Source organism: Tachysurus fulvidraco, chromosome 11 (assembly GCF_022655615.1).
Source record: "Tachysurus fulvidraco isolate hzauxx_2018 chromosome 11, HZAU_PFXX_2.0, whole genome shotgun sequence".
NCBI lineage: Eukaryota > Metazoa > Chordata > Actinopteri > Siluriformes > Bagridae > Tachysurus > Tachysurus fulvidraco.
In genome coordinates this window covers 9,170,654-9,191,712 of record NC_062528.1, presented here as the reverse complement: position 1 = coordinate 9,191,712, position 21,059 = coordinate 9,170,654, and the positions used below count along the sequence as shown (strand labels likewise).

Genomic DNA, 21,059 nt, shown 5'->3' with positions numbered 1-21,059 from the left:
TTATCCAAAGTGACTTAAAATTACAACTGAGCAATTAGTTAATGGCCTTGCTTAGGAGCCCAGCAGTGGCAGCTTGGTGGATCTGGTATTTGAACTCATGACCTTCCGGTCAGTAGTCCAACACCCTAGGCTACGACATCCCACACATTTTCACACAGTAGAAGTTACTACATGGAACTGCACTTTGACATATAGCATTTGCCTGAATACTGGTTAATTATTAATGACAGGACAACAGCAGATGGAGCTTTTTGGGGTTAAGAGTCTTTAAAAAGCTGCTCAAACGTTAGAACCTGCCTTTTACAAAGGATTTCATCATGGTGGTTGGCCGAGTCCACATAAGGACAGGGCTACTGCTAGCCTGCTTCCTCTTTCTCTCTGTTTCTGGACAAGGCTCAGGACCGTAAGTAATCATAAAGGATGTCCGATGGTGGAAATACAGCGGTCTATTTCATGTCATACTATAATACAATGTTCTTCTGCATACATAGCATTATGCGGTAATAGGTTTTTACATCTGCGTGTGTGTGTGTGTGTGTGTGTGTGTGTGTGTGTGTGTGTGTGTGTGTGTGTGTGTGTGTGTGTGCGTGCGTGCGTGCGTGCGTGTGTGTGCAAAATAACATTTTTAAACTGTATACGAAAGCAGAAAATTACAAACTATATATAGTAGGAAATTATTGCAAAGATTTACATGCCATTAAATTTGTATTATTAATGGAAACTAAAGACAAATTAATTCATAATGTGTAAATATATTTGCTTGAAAATCTGTATTTGTTTGTTTGTTTGTTTGTTTGTTTATTCATTCATTCATTTGTTTGTTTGTTTGTTTGTTTATGTATAAGCCTCCTTGAAATCCCTTTAAAAAAATCAAGTATCTATCAGCGTTTACAATTTAAGATATTCAGATTCAATAATCCAGAGATCAGACATTAATAAAAACTTAAATTCAAGCAGTAAAAGTCGGGTTGCAAAATTCATTATGCATCCCCTGCTATCTTATGTTTCCTCCTCTCTGTACAACAGTGAGAAAATTACACATGCATGTAAAAAAAAAAAAATTATGAATACTATGTCTTTTAAAATGAAATAAAATTATAATTTTATTTTAGTTTTCAGTATATTTTCATAGATTCAACTAATGTCTAACTCATAAAATGTTTTATGCCATTAGATACACAAGATGAGTGATTATTAAGAATAAGAAGAATGATTATGAATAAGCTATAATGCAATACATTATACTAGTGCAGTGTTCCATACTAGCTTATTTCTATCGATAAAAAGGTGGTGTATGTAGCTTTATTTTAGATGTTACTAACATGCTATGTGATACCAATCTGTGACTTAAACATTATTTCATATAATTTTAAGTTTATTTAACTTAAGACCAGTGTTGGGCAATAATGCGTTACTGTAACGCGGTTGCTTTTGAAAGTAACTAATGCGTTGAAGTAACTAGTAACTGTACCTAGTTACTAATTCTTAGTAACTAGCACAACACTTCTTAAGACACTGTGTATAGTCTTTTGCAATAGTAGTGATTGTTGAGTTTAGGAGATTACTAATTACACCTTTAGGAGGTCACCTAGCTAGAATAGTTCATCTTGCACTTGCACAAATGATCATTTTTTTTGTGCATTCCTTCAGATATTTCATGGTGACATTTCCTGCAGTAATACAGGCTGGCTCTGATGCTAAATTGTGTGCAAGTCTTATGAATCCTAATGAGACTCTGCAAATGAACATCCTTCTGGTTCACAACAACCAGAGAAGAACTCTTTTACAAGAAACAGTGGAAAAGGACTTTCACCACTGCTTTAATTTTCAGGTAAGTAATCAAACAGTCTATAATAATAATACTAAGAAAAATAATAATAATTATTATTGTTGTTGTTGTTGTTGGTGGTGGTAGTGTTGTTGTTGTTGTTGTTGTTGTTGTTGTTATACTGTATTGATTGTTCTTATTCAACATGGACACCTTACAGGCTCCAAATGTTGAAGGTGAATCAGTGCAGGAGATCAAAGTAGAAGTAAAAGGGGAAAGATTTAAGATGACAGATAAAAGGAAAGTGATGTTTAAATCCTACAACACACTGGTATTTATTCAGACTGATAAACCCATCTACAATCCAGGACAAACAGGTAATTCATATCTGCAATACTTAATGTCACTTAAACTCTTTACTGAAGGTTTATTTGTTGCTGATGGTACAGCTCAAACATTTCTCTAACATTGTTTTTCAACAGTGAATTTCAGAATTGTCAATATGGATTCTAATTTTATTCCACTTGAACAAAAGGTAGGAGAAAATGTCTCAATGTCTTTAAGTGCATTGACTTAATTTAGAATGGCCGGTTTTACCATCCATCTGTTGTATGTAGAAGAGTCTCCAATGTCATTTTTTTTTTTTTCTATGCACAGATTGATTTTGCACCTATTGTTGTGTAATATATTGTTTCATAGTGATTTTCTAATAAATTAATCTGGAGTGATAATGTACAGGATTCTTAATTGTCATATCTAAACTGTCATATTCTCATTTACAGTACAGCTCAGTAATTCTTGAGGTAAGTAAATGAAACTATAGATAATTTTTTTTTGTTGGAATTTTTGCTGAACACTTTTAATGTTTATACACATTCGCTTGTGTCTCTTTAATTCTTTCTTAAATAAAAAGGATAATCGTCATAACAGGATTGGTCAGTGGATGAATGTGTCCTCCAAAGGTCTGATACTGCAGCTTTCTCATGAGCTAAACGCTGAAGCTCTACAGGGACAATATAAACTAACTGCTAAAATAGAAAAAAGGGAGATCTCACATTTCTTTAAGGTGGAAAAGTATGGTAAGTTACACTACTAGTAGAGTACATTTTATTTGTTGACACATATCAAATCATTGTAATAAAAATATGCATTAACTTTTAGTTTTACCCAAGTTTGAGATTACAGTGAATACACCAAAAGAGCACAGTGTTGGAGAGGAAGAACTGAAGCTGGAGATTTGTGGAAAGTGAGTAAAGCCAATACATTTATAAAGAGAGGGAAAATGTTTTTCATGTTTTCTTTACATTTAACATATTTTGCATATTTTAAAACAAAGTACTGTTTAAGAACAATATAGGATTCACATCCAGTGAATATTCAGAACATGCCAAAGTACTGTAGCCTGAAAAAATCAGTGTCTACATCAATGTCAATGCTTATGCATTTTTAAGGTACACTTATGGACAGCCAGTACCTGGTGAAGCACTTGTGCAAGTGTGTCGTAAATTTATACAGACTTATAATTACCATCAGAATGCTCCAATGATTTCACCATGCCTGGTTGATACAGTAAAGGTGCGTAAGTAACACTGTATTAAAGAGCATTATGTTTTTATCTCTATACTGATAAAGTTCTCACCTGGTATTTGTTTTTGTGTTTTCCAAATAGATGAGTCAGACTGGTTGTGTCTTTCATATACTGAATGTGTCAACTTTTATGAATTCTGAATTCGAAGGGAATTTTGAAAATAGTCTTAATGTTACTGTTATACTGACTGAGGAAGGAACAGGTGAGTCAGTAACAGATCTCAACAGAACAGAGATAAGGGAGACATAAAACACTAATTGTTCATTTTTAACTTAAAGTTATAATACTTATAATACTCTGTTATAAATATTGTTGTTTTTATTTAGAATTTTCCATGGCAAAATCTGAAATCATATCACTCACATACGTAATTGGTAAAGTGGAATTTGTGGATTTACAAAATACCTTTGAACGGGAGAAACTTATAGAAGGAAAAGTAAGATTTTCTTGATTTTAAATTTACTTTGGTACATTAATTCTTCTATCATTTTTGTGAGGTTTTTGCCAGCCTTGACAAATTTACAGCATTTTGACTTTTCCTGGTCAACAGATTAAAGTCACTACCTACAGTGGAACACCAATTCCTAACAAGACGGTGTATCTTTTAGAAGGTCACTGGTTTTCTATTAAGATAATGCTCAATCTCACTACAGATAGTAATGGATTAGCAAGCTTCTCATTTGCATCGCCTGAACATCCTAAAACAGAGATAGTGTTGAAGGTATGATATGCTGACCTAAGCACTCACAAAATAAATCATCATAAAAAAGTAATATTACATTTAAATCTTAAAATCAAAGATTCTGTTTCTTTTTTGTTATCCAGGCAAGTGTCTATACAGAGCAAACATATAGATACAACACACCATTCTTTTCAACTGCGGACACACATATACATCTGCTCCAACCTGCTACACCTTACAGTCCAGTGTACAGTGAACTGTCAATAGACAGCTCAGAAGAACCATTTAAATGTGGTGCTGAAATTCCCATAACAATTAACTACTATATTGTTGGGGAAACTACTGAAAGTTACAGTATTGATTTTATATACATGGTAAGTACATGCAGTAAAATTGTATGATTTTTGAGATTGCTGCACTACTTTCTGTCATCTGCATTATCTAACTTGCAGTAACTCCATATATAATACACTGGACAATTATTATATATTTTCTCTCTGATTCAGGTTTTGTCTAAAGGAGTCATAGTTCATTATGGGCATGAGACAGTTGAAGTGGAAGCATCTACAGATCTCAGAAAAGGAAAAATATCATTTAAACTATCTGTTCTTGCTGAGCTGGCTCCTGTAGTGCAGGTTGTGGCGTACTCTGTCCTGCCCAGTGAGAACGTCATTGCAGCTAGAAGGAATTTTGATGTTGAAAAGTGTTTCAGAAATAAGGTAATGCTAGCACCTTCCAGGTTTGATGTTGTTGTTTTTTTTTAATGTTTACTAGTTATTGACTTATTGAGTATTAGATTTCGACTCTACATGAATGTTAAACATATGGAAACTTTTCTCTTTGGTGGACTCCAGGTTTCGCTACAGTTCTCTCCCTCTAAAGCAGTTCCAGGTGAGAAGAACACTCTTGAGGTCTCAGCTCATCCTGGGTCACTGTGTGGCCTCAGTGCAATAGATCAGAGTGTGTTAATCTTGGAGTCCAACAAACGGCTAGACACTGACAAGGTGGAGTTAAGATTTACAAAATCTTTTACATATACAAGTTTTTGAGCCTGTTTTAAAATTTAGTGCCCTTTAAGTGTAAACTTTATTAAAAATAAATACAAAATAATTTAAAGTAATTATATTTTTTTCTACCTAACCTCAAATCGGATTGTAACAAAAATGTAGCTTTCAAATTTTTAAAATACATTAACATTTTTATGGTAAATTTGTCATTGTACAGTATATGTTTTGATAAACCTTGACCAGGAATTATTTATATACATTGGGACTACTGTAGCCAGTAAATCATAAATCAGCTTGCAGTGCTCTGCCTTGACTGCCCTACGCTTTTTATTCCATATTTAGTGCTATTGTTATATTTGAACATTCAACCATTTTATTATGTCAATAACATATGTGTAATATAAATAAATAAAAACTAAATAAAGTAAGGGGGCACAGTGGCTTAGTTATTAGCACATTTGCCTCACACCTCCAGGGTTGGGTGTTCGATTCCCGCCTCCGCCTTGTGTGTGTGGAGTTTGCATGTTCTCCCCTTGCCTTGGGGGTTTCCTCCGGGTACTCCGGTTTCCTCCCCTGGTCCAAAGACATGCATGGTAGGTTGATTGGCATCTCTGGAAAATTGTCCGTAGTGTGTGATTGCGTGAGTGAATGAGAGTGTGTGTGCCCTGCGATGGGTTGGCACTCCGTCCAGGGTGTATCCTGCCTTGATGCCCGATGAGATAGGCACAGGCTCCCCGTGACCCGAGAAGTTCGGATAAGCGATAGAAAATAAATGAATGATGAATAAAGTAAAATTTTTCAATTACTGGCTTATCCATCTAGAAGGAAGGATGAATTGGTGTGTTTACAAGGGTTCATTTCTTTTAGCTGTCATATCCAGTATTAAATTCATTAAGAAAAAAACATGACGGGAGGTAATGATAATAGTAATTCATGCCCAGGGTGGTGTGATACAACTTAATGTGAAGCACAGTGGAAAAGCCTGATGGCAACAGTCAGAAGCATTATATCATACAACTTACTGTATAACAACAGACACAAATATAGTAATTTGTTTTATTCCCATTTTATTGCATATTGAGGTAAAGTAAGTTAAATAAAATAACATAAGTTGTAATTTACATACAGTATTTCTTATGTTAATGTAAAATATAATCATACATGCACAATGCCACAAAGTAATTTTTGTGTATTTTGAGATGTATTGCATTATCTTATAATAAAGACAAACTGTATCTCCCTTAGATATTTAATTTGTTGCCAGTGAAAACGTTATCAGAATATCCATATGGGGTTGAAGATGTTCAAGGCTGCTTGCATGTAAGACCTCGACGGGATGTGTTGCTAGACCTTGCTTACAATACATTAAAGGTAAATGACATGTTGCATTTAAAATGTTGCATAACTGTTTACTGAAATGTGTATAGATGTTATAACAGTATAACAACATATCTACGGTAAATCATTAGTAACAGAAAATAGTATTTGCAAAATATGCCATTATGTAACTGGTTCACTTGGGGTACTGGTGAATCATTTTATGGTCTTAAATAACTATGAGATTCATGTAAACAAGCACTGATATCAGGGTTGCATGAAAATATGGTTAATAAAAATCACTGTGTCACATGTACAATAACAAGTGCAAGATGTGTGACATTCTCAAGCTTTTTGGGGGGATTGGCAGATAGTAGTAGAAGCAAGATTTACTATTAATAATATTATTCATAATAACTGTAAAAAATAAAATACCTTTTTATCAGTTTCACTAAAAATATGATTCAAATAACTCATAATAATAATATGAAGATTACTGCACAAAACAGTGTTATTTGACATGGGAATAAAAACCTAAAATGTTCTATGCAATCTGGACGCTCTGTTCTCTGTACAACTATGTGGCATCTTTATCGTACAGTAGATCACCATGGGTTTATTCATCCATTGGTTTTGCAAGTCTACTTTTGTACATACTTTTGACATGTGTAAATGCATAAATATTTAGAAATATATAGGCACAGTATTTGGACAAGGTATTGATATTTTAGCTCTCTGTCAAAGTAAATTGTTTTTGAAATTAAATAATGAATATAAGTTAACATTAGGCATAGTATTAATATGAGGGTATTTACAGGACAATCTTCCACTCGTTGAAACAATGCATGAAATCTGATCACAAGTGGTCAGTGAAGACTCATTTATAATGTCAGGTGTTTATGGCTATGTTTCTTGGTTGTCCACTTGTTATCTTATCAACCAGGATGCATATTAATGCCATGTGTGAATGGCCTCTGTATAGGCTTTTTACCAAAAGTGGGAATGGAGTCCTCACCCTTTTTGTATCAGAACCGATCCTAAGCCTGTCTATAGGACTATGATTGCATTATATATTGTATATATAAATATAGGATTGTATATTTCAATATTTCAATTCTAACATCTTTGCTGAATTATACCAGAATTCCAAAGAAAAAATTCCAATTCAGACTTTTGTCACCTTCAACAGCTTCCACAGGTGTTGTGTGAAAAGCAACACATACAAGCTCTATGATTCCCAGTGCCAACCTTTCCTGGCAATCCTGACAAAATAATTTATTTGGCAATTTCTTCTGATTTATTTTAATTACTTCAAGGAATGTATATAAAAACTGCTCGAGGTGTATAGAAAGCATCCTACAGGTGCTTAGAAAAAGGGAAAAAATTCATTTCTTCACTTTTATGTATTCCCTTTATTTACATATTACTGATTTTTATTTTATTTGAAACTATTTGGTTAAGTCATTTTAATAATTCACTACACTGATTTTTTGTATCATCTTATCATCTTACAGGGAGCGGGGCTGAAGATGGCAACAAATTTGGCTGTTAGACACCCTGAATGTTTGATGTACAAAGGAATGCAATATCACAAATTGCGATATGTATATGATGGTGCATCCTTAAATAATACACTTTCTCATATATACATATTTTATGTATATTACATTATAATACATAATACAATAAATGTGTATGGCTGATATATTAGATTTATGTGGATAGCTCTTTTTCTGTTTGTATTAATTAGTCTCATAGACCAAAGGGTTACTACACACTAATGTCTATTTATGTTTTTGCTCATTTTCAGTGAGCTACATGGTAGGAGGTAGTGTTGGTCTTGGTGGCGCACATCGTGCTTTTGCATCACCAGATTTTGAACCCATTGAGACAGTTCGCAATTTCTTCCCAGAAACTTGGATATGGGAATTGTCTGAAGTGGGGTTAGTGAATCAGCATATTTATAAATTTGTCTGCAATGTACTATTTGAATTTCAATCTATTAGACACAAGATATCAAAAATGAACGTGAATGTACCTATTTCTCAGATAAGGCATGTTTCTGCAATGGTTGTTGCAATTCAAGTTGTCTTTTTGACAATATGTAACAGAAATTGAGTACAGTGATTCTCCGCAGGGACTCTGGATCTGTACAGCTTCCACTCACTGTTCCTGACACCATCACCACTTGGGAGACTGAGGCTTTCTGCGTGTCCTCTATAGGTCTGGGTCTCGCTCCTCCTGTTCAGCTCACTGTGTTTCAGCCCTTCTTCCTGGAGCTCTCATTGCCTTACTCCATTATACGTGGAGAGGTTTTTGAGCTGAAGGCCACTGTCTTCAATTATCTTTCCAAATGCATTATGGTATTTTATTTCTTATTTTATTTCTGAGATTAGATCTTTACAAGTATTGTGACGTTTGAGATGCACAGTAAATTAATCACCTGTGTCTCATTGACAGGTTAAAGTGACTCCAGCCCCTTCCTCAGACTACACTCTTGAAAAATCTTCTGATGGCGAGTATTCATCCTGTCTGTGTGCAAATGGAAGAAAGACCTTCAAATGGACTCTAATTCCCTCTGTGCTTGGTCAGTCAACAATTTCAGACTCATAATCATGGAGCTCTACAGTATATTTTCATTTGCCAGTGCCAGCCTTGTTTGAGTGTATACAGGCCTATTCTTAGCTTTAGATTGGTTAAAACAAATATTTATTTTTTATATTTACATTATTATAATTATATGATGTTGATAAATTTGTGCATATTTGTCATTAGTGGCAAAATATTATTATTATTATTATTATTATTATTATTATTATTGTTGTTGTTGTTGTTGTATATTGTTACACTGTACATTCATGAGCTATATATCTGCACAGTCACTGGTTTGATGAAGCAAAGATTTAAAGCTCTACAAAGTATGAATCTACAAGTTGTCCAAATAGTCACGAAGGACGATCATGTACAATATATGATATAAATAAAGATGTATAGATGTGAACAGTACATGAACAATATATAAATCTTTAGCCCTACTGTAACTGTGTGCAACCTTTTAATGGTTAAAATGCAAACTTCAAAATGGTTAAAATGGATAAAATTTCATGAAGCTTCTAAAAGATGAGTAAAAAATGTATTGTATAAACAAAATGCATTTTTTAATTCAGAGTATATCTTCATAATGTGCTTAAAATAGAAACAGAAATAACATGTAAAAAGAGATACCAATGAAAAAACGCAAAACATAACATATGGTGTCACACAGCATAGTTTTTGAATCTGTAGACCTGAGGTCCAATGCAGATTATTTATGTTGGAGACTTAAGGACATTTGTAGCCCAATGGAAATAAAAATATCTCATCCTTGTGACTTTTACTCTGTTTTTGTTTTTTTTCTTACCTAATTATATATTATAAATAATTACATGAACACATATTTGCTTCATTGGACTTTTCTTAAATTATAATTTAAATATAATATTTTTTTCATCTCTTATTATACAGGAGTCTTGAATGTGACAGTGAGTGCAGAGGCAGAACAATCTCAGACTGTGTGTGATAATGAGATAGTGAGTGTTCCAGAGAGAGGCCGTATTGACACAGTTACACGAAGACTCATTGTAAAGGTCAGTGTCTTGTAAAAAAAAAGCGTAACTTTAAATCTGTAAACCTTTTCTTTGTTAGGTTATGATCTAATAATATTATTTTCCCTTTAGGCTGAAGGAACTGAGAAAACAAAGAGCCAGAGTTGGTTATTATGCCCACAAGGTTAGACTTGCAAATATGTTTTCAGTTGAATTTTATTTGGTTGGTTTACAAATGATGCATACAAGGTTTTACTGCTCAATATTGATGAAGTTGACTTTCATCTTATAAACAGGCAACAGTGTTTCAGAAGAGCTGGAGCTGATTCTTCCTGAGGACATAATAGCAGGATCAGCACAAGCTTTTGTTTCAGTCCTTGGTAAGACATGAAACATTAAGAAAAGAAAAAAAATAATAAATACAACTGGATAAAAAAGAATTTGTCTTAACACCCTCTTATGCTAAAGAATACAAACAAACACAACATGCTTCAATAAGAGCTCCAACAAAGTATAATAAAGAAAGGAACGGTGCTTGCTGAGCACACATTGCTTTGTGATGAAATTGACATAAATGCTACATAAATTTGTATACATTTATTTAAAAGAAGTGTTGGAACAGCATTGTCCTGGGTCCTTGGTCTGGCGCTGTCACAAGGAACTCGTGCTACATGGGTTACAGATATATTCAATAGAAAATTCACAAGACACTGATTGGAGATTAAATTTCATCATAATTATTCAATATGTTGCTCTTTTACAGTTTCAGTACTATATAATTTCTGACAATCTGAGCTATAATTATTTTCTATGAAAATCAAGGCCAATGTGAGGATATCCATGAACCCTAGTTTACAATCCTAATCTAATCTAACCTTAAATGTTGTTTATCATACTTTGTCTGTGTTCTACTGACTTTTTTTTTCAGTATAAGGAAGTGCAAGGCCAGCCTCTCTATTGGGCACTGAACTCAAAACTATACATTTCTAGTTTAAATAGGAAGTAGTGCAATGGAGCTTCTATACATTCAAAACAGCTATATGTTTTGTCAAACATCTTTTTAGCTAAACAGATAAATTATTCTGTTCTTTTGTAGGAGACATACTTGGCCGTGCATTAAAAAATCTGGATGGCCTACTAAGGATGCCATATGGCTGTGGAGAACAAAACATTGCTCTTCTCGCCCCAAATATCTACATTCTTCAGTATCTAGAGAACACTGAGCAGCTCACCACAGATATCCGTGAGAAGGCTAATGGTTTCCTTAAGAGTGGTAAGTGAGCTTTCTTTGACTTGTTACAGTCATTACTATTAACTCTAAACAGACTTCTGCACTAGAATTAAAATCATTTGATTTTACACAGGATACCAGAGGCAACTTAACTATAAACATATAAATGGGGCATATAGCACATTTGGCAGGGGATCAGGGAACACGTGGTAAGATTTTCTTAAACCAAACCATCACTTACCTAGTGTGCATTAGTTATTATGAATTTTTATATAATTCCGGAATGTACAAAAATATTTTTACAAATACATCTCCACCAGGTTAACTGCTTTTGTCTTGAGGACGTTTGGCAAAGCACAACGTTACATCTTTATTGATCCAGAAATCATTAACAGTGCAAAGAAATGGCTCATACAAATGCAGGGAACAGATGGATGTTTTATACAACAGGGAAATCTGTTCAATAACAGAATGAAGGTACGTACTGTATGTTACTAGGCCAGTTCATACTACAAACAAATTTCTGAATCATTCTTTTAATTTCATTTATATTGACATATCATGCATATCATTATAACATATTATAGGGTGGCGTAAATGATCATGTGACTATTACCGCCTACATCACAGCATCATTGCTAGAATTGGGGAATTCACTCCAGGTAAGAGCATGATACTATTCACATCTCATATTTTTGCTACATTTACAATAAAATGAATCTAATCTAAATCTCATTCACATTCATGAATTCAGCCAGGGGAGTACAGATTTAATAAAGTTAAATTATGGTGGTTAAATTGAATATTTGTTCCAGCCTCCTAATTGATAGGTTCTGCTGATAATGATTTATGCACTTTTTATTGTAGAATCCTGTTGTACAAAATGGATTATTGTGCCTCAAGTGTACTATTGGTAACCTGACAAACACCTACACCACTGCACTGTTGGCCTACACTTTCAGTCTGGCAGGAGAGAATGAAATTCGGGAACGGCTACTAAAAGAGTTGGATGACGTTGCCATTTCAGGAGGTACAGAATTATTGGAAGAATTTGTAACACTAATATTTGTAATAAATGCAACAAACTACATTTCTGCAAGTAAAATTACTGAATGTAGTTATAAGAAATAGAAAAATGTTATTGCAAACTATGTATAAAGGAGCATACAGTATATGGATTAAACTATGCCACATTCTAAGCCTTTAGGACGGACAAACAAAATTTATGACATAACTGAGCCTTGCAAGAGCCACAGGGTTTTATGACAGTAAAAGTTGCTTTCTAAATGCGTGCTTTTGGATTTGAAATTCTTTTATTTTAGATGGTCGTCTTCACTGGACTCAGTCAGCATTAGATGATTCCAGCTCATTGTCAGTGGAAATCAGTTCCTACGTGCTCCTAGCTGTTCTCACTACAGGTCAACTCACTGCTGCTGAATTGGGCTACGCTAATAGGATAGTCAGCTGGCTCGTGAAACAGCAAAATCCCTATGGAGGCTTTTCATCCACCCAGGTAACCGATTGAACTGCATTGTTCCCTTTTGTTTGTTCTGCAGTTGTGATCAATCGATGTATACATTTTATAGCATTATTTAAAGGACTGTTTTTAATCAGGACACAGTCGTGGCTCTCCAAGCTCTGGCTCTGTACTCCACTAAAGTGTTCAGCTCAGAAGGCTCTAGCACAGTAACTGTAAAGTCTGCAGCTGGACACAGTCACAACTTTGATGTTAATCAGAACAACAAGTTACTGTACCAAGAAAGATCATTGCAGGAAGTTCCTGGTAAATACAGCATTGATGTGAAGGGCTCCACCTGTGTATCAGTGCAGGTCAGTGCATCTGATGCTTCCTGTCTTACAACCCATTTTAATAAAGTGATTGTATAAGCACTGACTACCCAGGGTCCCCAACAAATCCTTTTAAAGTCTATTCAAAATATTTTTTCCATTGATTGCTTTTTGTTGATTAAAATCCCTGCTTACAGACATCACTTTTCTACAATGTCCCCACACCTACTGAAATCAGTACACTGAGCATTACAGCAAAGACTGAGGGAAACTGCACAAAATCATTTGGACACACTTTGTCCCTGAAGTTCACTGTTGGGTAAGAATAAATGTGTGATAAATCTTTGTCGCAAAGAAAGAAAAGAACGGGTAATTGATGCCTTCATGGTACAAGCAAACAGTGGATTGCTGTAAAATATTTCATATATATAATATATTATTCTCTCATGACACTTTATCCTGCAGGGACAATAATGATTTTTTTCATTTGATATCATTATTAATGTGGATACTGCTGAAGTTAATGACTTTTGTTTTTTCAGATATAATGGAGCACTAAACAGCACTAACATGATCATAGTGGACATAAAACTCTTATCAGGGTTCACAGCAGATCGTGCTGAAGTAAGGAGTAGGAACGTTGCTTAGATTTCTGTAATATACATGTCTAGATAAACAGACATGCAAAGGCCTTTTTAATGACATGGTAACAGTAGAATTTTTTTTGTTTGCTTTTTAGCTGAAAAAAGGACTTTTGGTTGAACGGGTTGATTCTAAAGATGACCATATTATCATGTATATCAAAGAGGTAAGAGGATAACATTTATACGATACTTATCATTACCTATATTACAACTGTGCAGTATGTCCTGCCCAAGAAACATGTTTGTATGATTTATTACACACATAAACATATATGATTTAGTGTGTTTACTATATGATGTCTGCTTTGTCTCCAACAGCTACAAAAGAATTTTCCTATAGACTATGAGCTACACACTAAGCAGGTGCTTCCTGTCAAGAATCTCAAGCCAGCAGTGATCAAAGTTTACGATTATTACCAAACAAGTAAGATTTTCTAGGATTGCATTATTTAAGCAGTTACTGAAACTATGTTTTTATCATTAACTGATTTTAAACATATTTCATCCAGGTGACGAGTCTGAGACAGAATACACCTCTCCTTGTGTGTAGGGTTTTACATTGGGACAGAAGATGCAGAAAAATCCTTTGCCTATCTGCTGTATGATGGTCTTCGTTTCTCATTACGAATTTTTGTTGTTGAAATAAAAATACCCTTTAAACTCTTTATATGTTGCTGTTGTGTTGAAAATCTTCACAGTGTGAATGTACAGGCATTTTGACAAACATCTTGTGAGCTATCATTTTTAGAAGACACATTAAATTACATTGAAATATTTTTGATGTGTTTAGCAGAGCTCTGGTGTAAAGCTGGTGGTTGGCTCCATAGTTTCTTTTACCCCTATCAAATGTTAATAGTTATGTGAATCTATATGATGCTGTAGTGCTGATTTACCTCAGAGCCTGCTCAGCTAGTTATTGATCTGCAAGCTGCAAACCTGGTGGTTGATAGTGTTAATTTCGTCACCTATTTTTAATTTAGTCTTAGTCTTAGTCTAAGTCAGGTTGGCACTGCGTCCAGGGTGTATCCTGCCTTGATGCCCGATGATGCCTTGAGATAGGCACAGGCTGCCCATGACCCAAGGTAGTTCGGATAAGCGGTAGAAAATGAGTGAGTGAGAGTGAGTGAGAGTCTTAGGATTGTGCTAATGTCCTTGTTAGTTTTGTTAGTCATATTTAGTCATTCACATATCTTTTTTTTGTTAGTCAAATTTTAGTCGACTAAAAGTCTCGTCATTTTAGTCTAGTTTTAGTCAAAAGAAAACTCATGGTATCTTAGTCAAGTTTTAGTCGACTAAAAGTCTTTTAATTTTAGTCTAGTTTTAGTCAAAAAATTTTAGCTTGACCACATCTGGAATCTATTGTAAGAATAAATACAACGAGGCCTCATTAAATGCAATAATATCAGGAACACAAGTGTTATAGTGGAAATAAATAACTTAATGAAAAGCCTAAGATCAAAACTGTAGGTGTATATATATATATATATATATATATATATATATATATATACACGTAATAATATATATATATATAGGAGAGACCGTATGGTTGTATGGTTGTAACACTTTTTTCTTCAGCACCTAAAACTACCTTTTTTTTAGGTTACCAGCTGAAACTTTTAGGCAAAGTACCCAATATGACAACATACCCAAATGACAACAATTTAAATTTATTCAACTATGTCATAGACTTTGTGAGATGATGACAAATACAAGGTGGTACTTTGTTACAATCTATCCCACTACTGGGGTAGGTTGTAACACATACTGGGGTAAGTTGTAACAGGTAGACAAAATGCACAAAAACTAAGGGTTTCATCGACATTCCATATGTCACTGCCATCAAACCCATTTTTATCAATCACCTCCCCCAGTCGACTGAAGAAGAGTTCCACATTAGCGTGATTAAAACTTTTAGCTCTTGAAAGGCTAGTTGCCTGTGGACTCCTCACTGAAAGTCTGGGGTTAATTAAATTGAGTTTGCATGAAAGGTCTAATACACATTAAGAGGTCTTGAATCTTGCCTTTTCTACCATGTTCTCAAGACGCTTATCCATCATGCTCACCTCACGTGGAGTTAGCCCATAGTATATATCGGCTGCCTGGCTTATATACTGTGACTAAATCTCCTCTTTCTGCCAATATCTGTTCAAGGTTACATGGCAGATTCCATGGGATTCTGCCTGCCCTAACAGACTTTCCTAACTTCCTCTGCTGCTCTTTTTAAAAGACTGGCATAGACTCCATGATCTGTTTTTCTCACCCAAGTTCTAGGCATACTGTAAAATGATTAAAATCACAAAAATGTTCTGAGTTGTATATAAGGGGATGATTGTAACACTTTTAAAACACGTGTTACAACCTACCCCACCACTGTCACCCATTGTTTAGCTAGCTTTATTAGCATGAAATTGGCAGGAGGTTGATACACGAATCTTTATGTAGCCCAGTTAGGGTCTATTAGGTATAATTTCTGTGTACTGCAAGTACAAGGTTGTTTGTAATGCGCTGGCTCAAAACGTGCCTTTATCTAGCAGGTTTTTTTATTTATTTGTGATTGGTCATTTTCCACTTATGCCCGTCTCCGCGGGTAGAGGGTGAATTCGGGTTGGACAAAAAAGGGGGAGTTTTTAGAACTGCCGAGGGAGTGAGAGTTTTGTTTGTTTTGCTCCAGCGAGTTAAGTCGGATATAGACAAAATACCCACTAGCAAAGTGCTACTGTCTGTATTTCGCTAAAGAATGTTAATACTTGTATTAAGTGAATTAGTGTTTATACTCGGTATGAGAGTAAACGGTTATGTTTGTTTCGGAGTCTGTTGTAGAGCGCAGCCTGTCGCTAAGCTAACTATCGGGACTAAGCTTAAAGAGGATTCTATCTGACGGTTTTTCCAACCATCTAACAGTGTTTGGTTATTTAATTTTCGTGACGCAGACAAGTTCATGGAGCAGTCGTGACTCTATATCGGACGCGGATTGGATGTTGCTATGCTATGGTGACACAGTATCGCGCGGCTGCTGCTCGGGAGAGGAGGCCGTGAGACTACTGGAATATCTACCGCTGCATCTGAGGGAAGTTCGCGTTTTAACCACCTTGGAAGGCATTCAGGTGATCTATTTATTATTTTCTTTTAGCTCGTCAGAGCGAAGAGGCCATTTGTAGTTTTAAAGGCCACCACGCTCCCCAGCAACGTTACAGGCCTGCAAAAGGTTAGGTTGGTGACTGGTGTGTGTGTGTGTGGGCCCATGCATGTGTTTGCCTGAGAACTATATTATTGTGTGGTTTGTTTCCCGGAGTTTGGGATTATTGATATTTTTGTTGATGTTCTAGAAATTGATCTGACATATATGTGACACACTGAATCTCTGCCCAGTGTTTATTCGGGGTTTGATGCTATTTATGTTTGAGTTAATTTAGTGATATAGTCACACGTCTTTTCTGAGTTGTCCTGAAAACTACCCTGTGAAGTTCTGAGAATGTAGTTTAACGAGGCTAGTCAGAAGGAAGAAATACATAATTGGTTTACCTTTAACTTTATCTTTATTTATTTTGTTGTTTTATATATATACTTAAACAATTACTTACCATTTCCATGTGTACATAAATAAATGCCTTTAAGCTTACTTATCTTGTGAATTGATTTAAATTTTGATAACTTGCTGCATTTAGTGTGCACACCGTCTAACTTAGCTCATAAGTAAAAAAGTGCAAAGGAAGGAAAGTGATATCCCATCGAGAGACAAAGTGAGAACCCGGTCCTCCATCCAATTAAAGTTTAAGGGTAGAAGTACTAAACAAAATATTATCTTGTTATTTTTTTTACTTTCTTACCTCAGAATTAGATTTTCTGCTGTAGCTTCAGGAGAGATTGCAACACAGACTGGAAAACCTCCATGTGGGATCGTAAAAGAAGCCTGATGAGACTGAAACTGTCACTTGACTCCTATGTTATCCCTGATTCATGGAATTGTTAGTGTTACAACTCTCCCCGTGTTACATACCAGGTCTCCCCTATGTATTGTACACACCAATATTGATGATATTTGGAGCAATATTACATGTAATTGTTAAACTTGAATCCCTTACATATACATTTGCTTTTAAGCCTAATTATTAATTTTGATTATGATGTGATTGTGACAGAGGAAGAGGTTTCAGAATAAGAAACAATATCAAGGAGCAAGGCTATAAAACTTGTCAAAACTCCGCGAATCACAAAAGTATCAGTGAGAAGTTGAGAACACTCGTTTAAACAGTGCATATACTCGAACTTGACTGCACATCACATTTTTTACTTTATTGATAGGCTTTTAATCGTAATGCAAAGACCGGTCATCGGGACATAAGCTGTCATGTAAAGAGCCTGCGCATCGACAGGAAATGTCATTTAACACAAAAACCTGCCTCAGGGTTATTATTTATTTTTATTTATTTTTGAGCGGTGTGTGGACGAATTCTTTCTATGCACACACACTTTTATTTCTTGATAACAGACCGCTACTAACACACCATTGCCATGAAAAACAGAGCGTTGCCATGGACACACGGTATTCTTAACGGAAGCAATACAATCGTTTTTAAATCATTAAACTCCTTTTTAAATCATCATTGTGTGTCAAATCATTGATTTATTTGGTAGGTATCAATGTAATAAGCGGGATCCACTTTGCGCACCTGTAACTTGAGCAACAGCGCGAAGCCGCGAACTCTGTCAATGGTGTCAAATCTCTGTCATGGAAAAAAAAAGGTTGTTGACGAACATATTTCGTCTCGTCTGACGAAGTTAACGCTAGTCGTTGGTTCTATATTTTCTTTTACCCCTATCAGATGTTAATAGTTATGTGAATCTATATGATGCTGTAGTGCTGAGTTACCTTAGAGCCTGCTCATCTAGTTAGTGATCTGCAAGATGCTGGGTTGATCGTGATATTAGCATGAAATTTCAAAGCCTTGGAAAGGGTAAAAAAAAAAATAAGGGTTATGGGTTAAAAAAGATTGTGGGTTATGTAGAAACCCTTCAATTAAATTGAAAGTACACCATTGTTTCATCTTTGCTTTGCTTTGGCTATAAAAAAAGAAAGACACAGAACAGTTCTTCATATATAGGAGTGTTGAGCAGAAGAGATTATGGCAGTTACAAATTTTTTAGAGCCTATTATAACCCATTATTTCAAGAGCCTCCCCTAGGTGGTGGAAAAAACTTCCCCTAGGGGTCCGGACAGCTAAGTCTGGAGATGTAGAATACCTACTTATTCATGAAATATTGAACTGGCACTTTCTCCCCTGTTCGTTGTATATGTGTATTTAAAAATAATAATAATGGAGTTTTATGCTCATGGTATCTTAAGTCTGTAACCTAGTGAACCAGAGTTAATGTATTCAATGATAGAGACTTAACAGCACTTTTGTACATCCCTCTGGATAAGGGCTTCTGCCAAATGCTGTAAATGTAAATGGGTAGTTGACAAATGACCAAGAAAAAAAAAACTTTTTTTGGAAAGCATAACTTTTTAAGATACATATAAGTTACATGTATTTGTAAGTCACATAAATTTGTGGAGTATGAAAACTGCAGTTTCAGAAAATAGTTCTGGTCACTCATTTTGTCAATGACTTTTTTTTTTCACTTTTTCACTCAACAATACTGTAAATGTGTCCTATGGTGTGACATTTAAAAAGTACTAAGAAATTATATTAAATAACATAGAATAAATACTTGAGACAGAATTGTTCACATTATTAAAACATTATTTTCTTAAAGTGATATTTATTTTACATGAAAGTTCTAATTAGAATCATTTTCACCATGAATAGATGAATGGTGTCACACCAAAGGACAAAAAAACAACTTCAGTGGTCTTAGAACATAGTTCAATATTTAACCAATTCTGAGAGAAATACTTACCATGTGCACTTCTCATGGCCTTCATAGGGGTCTTCTGTCATATGACCTTGAGTGGGGTCTTTCAATTAAATGTAGTTGTCCATGATATTGCCCAAATTAAAATTAGGTTTTTGCATAACACCAAAGGACATTTTTTTCTGTGACAAACTTTATGAAATTCCTACACTTTTAGAAATGTATGTATATGAAAAGTAATGGCCACTTAGTGAAATAGACACTTGCACAATTATGCCAGGAGTGTTCATTAAGAATTTTAAACATTATTTTCTTTATTTATAAAATGTAATATTTATGAAATAATGTTGTCTACCGTCACACCATAGGACAATTTTGAGATTTGGCTCAAAGTTCTAAAAAACTAACAATAACTTGGGTATTAAAACAACAAATTCATATAAAACAAGAAAATGTTTAACCATTTACAGTATTCTAAATTATGAAAATGTGAAATAAATTATGTTTTATCTTCTGTGACAGTGAAAAAGCCATGTCACGTCAACTACCCAAATGTAAGAGCTTTTTAAAACTTAAAACAGGCAAACAAATACAAATCCACAAGGCAGAATCAAGGTCATAATAGAGGCAGAAGTCAGACAAAGCACAAGCACTGTTAATAGGGCAAACAGCAAAGACATAATCCAAAGAACCAGAATTGTATTGAATTGCTTTAAGACACTAAGAATATACTTCACAATGCAGTGATGGTATCAGTGTTGTTTAAAGTACTAGAAAGCAATACTTGAGTAAAAGTACAAGTATCGTACTAGAAAAAGAATTTGGTAGAAGTGAAAGTTACCTTTTAGAATAGTACTCAAGTAAAAGTCTTAATGTATCTGATATATACTACTGTACTACTGTACTTAAGTATCAGTGTATCTGGGAAAGTTTACATTTTGTACATAGTGCAATAAGTTTCAGATATGTAAAACTTACAAACTAGAAATTGTTAGGAATTGCAAGGATATTTATGAATGTATGACTTAGTTTCATGTAAGGCTACGTGGTCAAATAAGTGTGCTTTTGTTATACTCTCTGAGAAACTACTTTATTCTTATTTGCATTTTTTTTAAATAATGTTTCTGTGATCTAGTTACAGTAATTTATTCTTACAAATCCTCTATTGCTTTGATTAGAATATAATTTTTGTCTTTAGATATTTCATGGTGAAGTTTCCTGCAGTAATAGAGGCTGGCTCTGATGCCAAATTCTGTGTGAGTCTTATGAAGCCTAATGAGACTCTGCAAATGAACATTTATCTGGTTCACAACTGTCACGCTTGTGACACGGTGAGACAAAAAGGCGAGGGAGGATCCAAGTGCAGTTGAAGATTTAATGACAAAACAGAAAACAGATAAGCAGGCAAAACAGGCTATAACATAGGGTGGAACAGGAACAGGAACAGACCACATAACACACCAAACACCAACACCAACACAAACAACGACCAACAACAGGGAAGTGAACAGACAGAGTAAATATAGTAGACAGGAGCCAATCACAAAGCGGAGACGATTAGAGACAAAGACAAGACACCTGGGGAAGAGAT

At 34.8% G+C, this 21,059-nt stretch overlaps 1 protein-coding gene across 1 annotated transcript; it reads left to right on the top strand.

Annotated features, from left to right (window-relative positions):
* The first annotated feature begins 255 nt into the window (after positions 1 to 255).
* LOC113661229 (alpha-2-macroglobulin-like) lies at positions 256 to 14,274 on the top strand. Its single transcript, XM_027175245.2, has 34 exons — positions 256 to 403; positions 1,651 to 1,831; positions 1,989 to 2,145; positions 2,251 to 2,303; positions 2,551 to 2,571; positions 2,682 to 2,847; positions 2,930 to 3,014; positions 3,220 to 3,343; positions 3,438 to 3,558; positions 3,683 to 3,792; positions 3,907 to 4,077; positions 4,182 to 4,412; positions 4,545 to 4,757; positions 4,893 to 5,042; positions 6,291 to 6,416; positions 7,877 to 7,976; positions 8,173 to 8,305; positions 8,500 to 8,725; positions 8,823 to 8,949; positions 9,867 to 9,988; positions 10,079 to 10,130; positions 10,243 to 10,326; positions 11,043 to 11,219; positions 11,311 to 11,386; positions 11,498 to 11,654; positions 11,765 to 11,839; positions 12,045 to 12,207; positions 12,500 to 12,690; positions 12,792 to 13,007; positions 13,163 to 13,284; positions 13,508 to 13,589; positions 13,705 to 13,773; positions 13,928 to 14,033; positions 14,119 to 14,274. The coding sequence occupies exons 1-34, from the start codon at positions 318 to 320 to the stop codon at positions 14,157 to 14,159; spliced, it is 4,314 nt and encodes a 1,437-aa protein (XP_027031046.2). The 5' UTR covers positions 256 to 317; the 3' UTR covers positions 14,160 to 14,274.
* The last annotated feature ends 6,785 nt before the right edge of the window (positions 14,275 to 21,059 follow it).